This window comes from Magnolia sinica, chromosome 19, assembly GCF_029962835.1.
Source record: "Magnolia sinica isolate HGM2019 chromosome 19, MsV1, whole genome shotgun sequence".
NCBI lineage: Eukaryota > Viridiplantae > Streptophyta > Magnoliopsida > Magnoliales > Magnoliaceae > Magnolia > Magnolia sinica.
In genome coordinates, this window is record NC_080591.1 from 68451810 (window position 1) to 68460907 (window position 9098).

The 9098-nt window shown below is 38.7% G+C and overlaps 1 protein-coding gene across 1 annotated transcript; it reads left to right on the plus strand.

The window, feature by feature from the left end:
• The first annotated feature begins 1790 nt into the window (after positions 1 to 1790).
• LOC131235502 (beta-cubebene synthase-like) lies at positions 1791 to 7950 on the plus strand. Its single transcript, XM_058232688.1, has 7 exons — positions 1791 to 1959; positions 2336 to 2606; positions 2830 to 3202; positions 4634 to 4852; positions 5156 to 5294; positions 6321 to 6569; positions 7544 to 7950. Exons 1-7 carry the CDS (start codon positions 1816 to 1818, stop codon positions 7835 to 7837), a joined length of 1689 nt encoding a protein of 562 aa, XP_058088671.1. The 5' UTR covers positions 1791 to 1815; the 3' UTR covers positions 7838 to 7950.
• Positions 7951 to 9098: the final 1148 nt, after the last annotated feature.

Consider the following 9098-nt stretch of genomic DNA (forward strand, 5'->3'; position numbering starts at 1 on the left):
TAGACACTTCCTAACTCTGTTGCCCTGCTTTGGGACTGAGTAGTTGCCAATGTTGTAAGCTAATCCTCCATTTTCCTGTGACAGTTGGGTAGCTACAATGGGAACTACTTCTTCAACTTCAACCAACAACTGCCTCCGGACTTTGCACCCCAGCTCTATTCCTCCTGGTAGACCACTGTTATCCGACATCACTCCTTCTGTGTTGACAATTGCCGACTTCGATCCTAAGTGATCTTGCGTGAAGTAAAGGGGATAAATCGATCGCCAGGTGAGGCTAGAGGTTTGGCGTCAATCCACCTTGACCTTGAGAAATCCCAAACGATTGTGGAGGAGAATTGAAGTTATCCCTACAACCAAATGGGTCGTGCAATGGCCCTGAGAGGGGGGGGGGGTTTGTAGTTCACTGTTCAGAGGGCTATTCCCTGTCGATTTCGATCTGCCTTCCTTCCCACACAACAACAGTCGATTCGGGGGTGCTAACCGAGCTGTGGGTTGTCCCTCTTGAACTAACATGACCTGATGATCCGAAGGAATAACACTCCTAATAATAAGGCTCTCCTTATGAGAAGTGAACAATACTATTGGGGTGGGGTGGACTACGGGATGTGAAGATTCTGTCCAGAGCAGTGGAGAATCGCTATTGCTTGAAGTATGGCTGTGTTGTAGATGTGGGCCTAGAGGTGGCACCAATGTGATGGGGTCCAGAACAGGGTTGTCCACGTACATATCCTCTTCAAAAGAAGCTGAGAACCCCCTTGGCGTCTCCACGATTACAGACGGGACCCGGATAGGGGGAGGTTGAAGGTGGATGGTGTTGATCTCCCTTCGTGGTTGTCCCACCTGGGTTACTTTGGAACTTAAATCTGGGGTGCTATGTTGAGGGACCTTATCACTAGCAGTAGGGGAACAGGGCTGTGGGGATTTATCAGAGGTGTGTGAAGAATGGAGGGTGTGTGAAGGGGGAGAGAGAGAGAGAGAGAGAGAGAGAGAGAGAGAGAGAGAGATCATAAACATAGGGTTTTTTTTTTCTATTTATGGTGATCTTTTACCAGTGCCCAGTTTTACCTAGCGCGGGCAAAGGATCCCCTAAAAGTGTCGGGTATACCCTTTTTCGTTGTAGTGCGTGTAACTTTAGTCTAATAATGTCACAATTGACTGAGTTTTTTGTCTACTAATACATGGCATCCATTCATGCTACGTGACATGCATTCATGCTTTCTTAGTTATGAAATGCATGGAAAATTATTAAGTGCATGGAATGTATGAGTCAACCAAATGTATTGAGTATTATGTGTGTGTACACATGTGAATATGTGCATGCATGATCAAGTGTACTATGTGTAATGCACATAGATAATTTAATTTGGGCTGCTATAATGTTGCCCATCATCTTGCCGCCACATGGGCGCAAGCATTTCGTAGAACTACCTAATTTTGTGTCTCCCATCTCTTGTTTTCCCTTGCTTTTAAGTCTTGGTTTGCCTTTTTTCTTTATGATATTACTTTGCTACATTGATCGTGTACAAGTTTTTCTTCCCACATCATTACCGCCATTTAAAAATTAATCACAACCGTGTTCTAGATTGCTACATGAGAAAGTACATGACTGCAAGTTGCACTGCATCACATGAAATCACACATGACGTGCATGGGTTGAGTTGGGTCACTAATCCCATTCAATGGTACTCTTTTGATGCCAACATGTAACTTGTCTACCCTCATGTGCCTATAAATACACAACCGTCTTAGCTTTTAAAGGCACCACTTGATTTCAAACACAACTTGCCACCTTCTCTGTCTTTTTCTCGTAAAATCATGGCTCTTATTCTTGGTAGTGGTCACTCAGATGGTCCCACCACTCAACGGGAGAGAAGGAAAGAAAAAATTGGTCGTGCTAGTGTAAATTATCACCCTAGTATCTGGGGTGATCGCTTCATTGCAGCCTCTCAAGATGACAAGGTGAGAGAGTTATTTCCATGTGTTCAATAAGTAAATCAGTCAGTGCCAATATATACATATATCCACCTATAGTTGAGGGTGTGTATGTTATGTTCCCAGTTGAACTGGTTTGATGAATTTTAAGGCCTTGCATGTAGGCTTCAAAGATATGGAATCTAGTAGAGCCTAAAGTGATTGCATGGGTGCATACATATTAAGTGTCATCATTTACACATACACACGCATATACATACAATTGTTTTAAGTAAAAAATTTTCTTTGTTTTAATTAATTTAAAATTGTTGTAATTAATCATTTCTCCAAAATCTATAAAAATCTAGAAACCAATGTGATATTTCTTGCTATGATTGTCTGACTATTTGTGGCATTAACATAGGTGCTTGATCCATGCACTAAGCAACATGCTGAAAAACTGAAGGAAGAAGTGAAGAAAATGATTTGTGATATCAATAATTCATATCAAAAACTGACTTTGATTGATGCAATTCAACGCCTTGGTGTCGCCTACCACTTTGAAATGGACATAGAAAAAGAATTACATCAGATGTATGATGAAAAAATCGATAACAATGATAATGGTGATAATCTCCGTGCTACTGCTCTCCGATTTCGACTACTAAGGCAACAAGGGTATAATGTGTCATCTGGTAAGTATCCTTCAAATAAATGATGCATGCATCTATGTGCATGTATGTAACATGCATGCATTTGTTGGCACATATGCGCGCCCACAAACACACGCAGATAGAAAACAGATGTATGCATTTACATGCCCACACATGGCCACAATAGGTGCTTCATTTTAGTATCATTGCTCAAAGTCAAATAAAATCATTTGTCAAGTCCTGAAAATTTTGGATTGTGAAACAGATGTGTTTAGAAAGTTTAAAGACAATGAGGGTAAGTTCAAGGCAACATTTAGTAGTGACATTTGGGGTTTATTAAGTTTATATGAAGCAGCATACCTTGGTATACATGGGGATGATATACTAGATGAAGCCATTATCTTCACCACCAAGCAACTCAAGTTGGCATTGCCGCATCTTACCTCTCCCCTAAGAAAGCTAGTAGAACTCGCATTAGAAGTGCCACTTTGCAAGCGCATTGAGAGGCTACAGTCAAGATACTACATCTCAATCTATGAGGAAGACAAGGAACGAAGTGATGTACTATTGGAGTTTGCAAAGTTAGATTACAATTTATTACAGTCCTTGCACAGGAGGGAGCTAAGAGAAATCTCAATGTAAGTTTTATACTATGCATGTGAGTTTTCTCCCAGGAAATTATCTAAACATCCAAATGGTTCAATATTCACTTGTGCCATTACTAGCAACCCATCTTACAATAATCACAAAGGAATGATGATCTTATCCATTTGATCAATAGCATGTAATATGGACAATCAGGATTAAATATAGAAACAAAATAGCTTCGGTCACCATCTTATGATATAAAATGGGCCTCAACATAAATTCTTTATGATTTCAAAGGACCGTGGTATGGTTCAATATTGCTAACGATCCCATCCATATGGTTTGGAAAAAATATGGATGTCTGCAATACAATGGCCCAAATTCAAAGGGTTATGATCATTCATTCCACATGATTTTTGCAACATGGCTTGCCCTAATGTTAAGTATGGATGGGCACTTTGGGTCAGTAATTAGCCATCCAATATATCAATTCAAAGCTTTAATGACATTAGTAACATTTCTCTAGACACATAAGGGATGTAAACCCTATGAGGTTCACCATCATTTATGTATTTTATCCACTCTGTCCATCCATTTTACTAGATAATTTTAAGGCTTGAGCCCTAAAATGAAGCATATCCAAAACTCAAATGGACCAAATCACATAAAATAGTGTGAATTGAATGTTTACCATTGAAAAATTATTGGGGGTACTACCAAAAAAATAGGGCAACGCCGACGGGTAAAAACCGTCGGAATTGACCTTCCCTAATGGCTAAAAGCCATTGGATGGTCCGTCGGGAAAGGGGGCATGAGCTTTGCTCGCCGATGGATTTAAACCATGTCTGTATTAGATAAAGCTAATGTTTGTGTTTTCCCTTCATCCATGTCTGTATGATCTTATGAACGGGTTGGATGACAAATAAACATCACTGTGATGCTTAGCAAGGTTTCAACGGTGGAAATCATTATTCCCACTGTTTCATGTGATATGATCCACTTGAGCTCTAGATATGCTTCAATTTTGGCCTCAACCCCTTAAACGAGCTTGGAAAATGGACGGAGGGCATGAATAAACCACATACATTCACGTTAGCACAACTGAGTTTACTCAGTAGGATAAGAGCCTACCAAGTAACTCAGTAGGCAATCTGATTTCACACACAAAATGTTGATTTCATCAATGATTAGGGAACCTTCATATTACACAAGAAATTAGTTTGTGCATACCAATGATAAGGCTACTCAAGCTATTGATATGAAGGCTCCCATCTTGCATACACCACGCCCTTTTCTTCCATTTAATGCGATTGTTGTTATTGTGTGCCTTCTTACTCATGTTTGCATGCCAACTTTCAAAAGATCAAGGGTTGTCTATTTGAAAATAATAAAAACCAGGGCTTATAATCCTTGGCCCACATGTGCATCATTAGAAAAGTTACCTTTTAACATGGGTTGGATTGTTTATGTGTCTTTCATAGCTGGTGGAAGGAAAAAGACTTTGCTGGAAAGCTTCCATTCGCCAGAGATAGAGTGGTGGAGTGCTACTTTTGGATATTAGGAGTGTACTTCCAGCCACATTATTCACGAGCTAGAAGGATGATGACAAAAATGATAGCCTTAACATCAGTTATGGATGACATTTACGACGTATATGGTACATTGGAGGAGCTTGAACTATATACCACTACACTTGAAAGGTTTGATACATTCACCTTACATGTGGGTTATCCTTGCACCGATCCAAATCATCCAAAAATGTGGAGATTGTGGTCCAAAAATTGATGGCTAAATCAAAATTAGTCATTCATGGTTCAAAATTGGATAAGGAGATCATCTGATCAATGAGATTTGTGGCATGCAACGTCTAAAATGATGCCCACAATTTGTATGTGGATCGATCATGGGTATGCCATGTGTACAGTAGCTGATGGTTTCATATGGACAATGTACATTGACCATTTTTAGTTGAAAAAATGCAATTGGGTACTTCAATTTTTCAGGTGGGATCGTGGGGATATCGATCAGCTGCCAGACTACATGAAAGTACATTTTGTGGCACTCTTAGATGTGGTCGATGCATTTGAGGATGAACTAAATCGGGAGGGAAAATCATACCGTGTGCACTACTTAAAGGAAGCGGTAGGTTGCAGTTCCATTGAAATTAAAACTACAGTAGCCTAGCTAGGGCACGTGCCTACCACTGACTGAGCCTGAAGTAGACTGCGTCCTACCCTTACCAATCTCTAGTCGAGAGCCAGCAGATTTGTGTGGGGGACCACCATGATGTATCTGTTTGTCCACGCTCTCCTTTTCTTTTCTCATGTCATTTTAAGGTACAAAAATCAGGTAGATCTAATGCTCAAGTGGACCACACCGAATAGTAAGCTTTGGTTGCATTCAATGCATAAAACATTAAATGCAAGTCATCTTAGGTTGCATTAATTTAATGCAAGAGTCATCTATGGTGTAGTTCACTTAAGCGTTGGATTTACCCCAATTTTGGGTTAATACGTTAACCTAAGAAAAGGGATGGACAGTGTGGATAAACAGATACATCTTGGTGGGCCCCCACAGATCTGCCCGCTTCCCGCTAGAGACCACCGGTTAGGGCACAATCCCCTTTGACTGAGCCCATGTGGTTAGAACTTAAATGAGATTCACCCGGTACATCAGGTCTTATGCCTCATAGGAAACAGTTGGGATAACCCACCATTAGTTTTGTGTAGGGACCATCCTGATGTTTATATGTCACCCCATCCAATCATATCATGTGCCTAATCCACAAGAAAGGATGGCCAAAAAAGTCCCAATATTCCAAGACAAATATGGCCAATATATAATGAGAATTTTTGTACATTTTAAATTCCTAGCCCACCCAAGTGCTGAATCCACAGTCTGGGATGAAAGCAAAAAAGGGGATGGAGTGTTATACCGAGTGGATTTCATGCAGCATCAAATCATTTGTGGACCTTAGATATAGTTACCACTTAGCATGTAGGTACCTATGCAAGGTTGCCAACAAATTTCCTTAAACCATCAATGTGCATTTTGCATGGTTCAATTGGTAATGATAGCCTAGCAGTACATATAATTGTTAATATTATTTATTTCTTTCTTTTATTTTCTTTGTTTATCTTTTTATTTTTTCTCTTTTTTGTTTTCTAGTTTAAAAATCTGAACAAAGCCTACTTAGACGAAGCAAGATGGGCTAGTTCAGGATACGTGCCAACCCTTGAGGAGTACATGCGTGTTGCTTTAATGAGTTCTGGTTATCCTATGCTTTCTGTGGCATCCCTCGTTGGCATGGATGAAGTCGTAACAAAGGAGGTCCTTGAGTGGGCCATCCATGTACCACCAATGATTAGGACTTGTTCTACAGTTGCCCGACTAATGGATGACATCCCATCAAACAAGGTATGATATATCCAATGAAAAAAGATATTGTCCTTAACCCTTGTGTTGACCAAACACATTAGCTAGCCATTTTTTTGGGACAAAATTTTTATACATGTGGCATATATGTAACTCGAGTTAAACCGTCCAACTCTTTGGCCCAGCTTTATATGAGTCATGATCCATAAATTACAATGAACTGACGATCCTAAGTGGCCTATTGATGGACATGTAATGAATAATTAAGATGGAAAATAGTAAACAGACCCACTGTAGCAAATAAATGTCCACTAATCATAGGTCAGGATCATCTAATCAATATTTTTTTTTCTTTTTTTTTTCTTTTTTACTTTTACAAACTGGGTCCCACAGTTTAGATGATTTGATTAGAGTTACATTTATGTCGTAATAGCTAGTGCCTGAAGCATTCTGCCCTGTTATCAAATAAGTCTCCTGTTCAAATGATTTTGAGAAAAAAATTTAATTTGTTAAAATGATTTTGTTAAATTTTAAAATTCTTAATTTCAATTTTTTCATATTTTATTTTATAATTATTACTTTTCATTTGTGAAAATTTTTTAGAGACTATTTCCTTGATTATATGAGAAACACTGAAAAATGATTCAAACTATCTATATATAGCATAAAAGGTTTATCTTCAGTTGATGACCACCCATCACATAGGGCCTTCCTTGGAGATTGATTGTCTTTTTAAGATTAATGTAATTAGCCAATACCGATATCCAAGCATTAGCAAAGAATATGGATAGTCCAAATTGATCATATGCTGTGTAACTTTATAATATAAATAAAATTAAAAGTCTTAGAAAAACAAAAATCTATTTTGAAAGGAATTTATTTTACAAATACAAAAATAAATCTCTACTATTTAATGAATTTAGATGAAAACATAATTGAAAAATATATATTAGCCAAAACAAGAAGAAAATAGAGATGAGTGATATTATTTTTTTTCCATCTAATAATGTGTGAAGCTTGAACAAGAGAGACAGCATGTTGCATCAGCAGTAGAGTGCTACATGAAAGAGCATGCAATCTCGTACGAAGAGACTATTCAAAAGCTCCAAGAAATGGTTGCACAAGGATGGAAAGACATCAACAAGGAATGCCTTAAACCCACTCCAGTTCCTATGGCTGTGATTATCCGGGTCCTGAATCTTGCACGCGTGCTCGAAGTCGTATACCAGCATGGAGACCTATACACCAATTCCAACGTTGAGACCAAAGAACGGATTACAAAGGTGCTTGTGGAACCCATCCCGCTTTGAGATGATGGGGCATGCTCTATCTTGTTATACATCGACCGTTAATCTTGTGATGTGTCGGCGGCAAGAGCCTACCTGATATTAGCTTTATTGAATAAAGAAATGGTGCAATTATATCTCAGCTATTAAACATCTCATCCTGCATACATAAAAAATTGGGCCATGTGGATGACAAGTTAGAAATTAGACATATGCCATGTTATTAGAGCTGTAAGTACATAAATTGTTATACATATGAAGCTTCCATCCTTGGCACCGATTCTACCTTTACCTAACCAAAAAAGAAAAAGGAAAGAAAATGTATGGCTTGTTAGGATTGTTGAAGACTAAAAATGAAGAAATGATATTTGGTTGGGAAACACCATTTCTAAAATGTTGTGGGAAAGTGTTAATAGCGAAAAAGTCCTTAAATCATATTCAATTTCGGAGCAAACAACGGAATGTCAAATGGAATCAGTGTGAGTTAAGAACGGAATCTTAGATGTTATTAAAATTACCTTTCAAAGAGTCTGGAATCTCTCCATTCTAAATTCAGATAAACTAGATGTAGGCCAAATCCTGAAATCGCGCAATTCTGCAAAATACCTAAGTACCTCGTTGTATATTGGAGGGAAATGAACCCCTAATATCCAAGCTATAGGTTTGGGATATTATTGAAGGTCATTTAAACGCCTTCTAGAAAAGCCCAAGATCAACTCAATCCAAGTTGGAACAAAGAAATTATTACTTCCTCATCACAAGCCACCAAACCCAGTGGCTTCAGCTAAGGAGATTTACACCTTGTGATTACTTTGTGACTTTTTTTTTTGTTGGCCATATGGAGCCCAATAGACTTCATTTTAGGATCTTCAAGTTATTTTTCCAATGGCTCTAGAACCAGGCTAATCAAAATTCTAACAAAGGAGATATGACAAATCTACCAAAATTGTGCATTTCTACTAGGCGCTGGCTCTGAGTTGACTCAGCTCCAACTCGTGCCGCCACCATTAGTGCAGTACAATTGTCACTTAGCACTGCATGAGCCAATAGCAGGCCAACCCATGATGCAGATTTTCCACCAGATTTGCCTTTAAATACCCCTGTAATGTCATTGTTAAGGACTTTTGATTTAGCTTTACCTAAAAAGGTAAAATTTGAAGCAAATATGGAGAAATCTGAGTAAGCAACCTTGACGCCAGTACCCTTTTGATACACTTGTGAAGTAGCTCTAAAAGGAGTGTCGGTCAGGGCACTAGCATCCCTATCAGCGCTTAGGTTGGGTGTC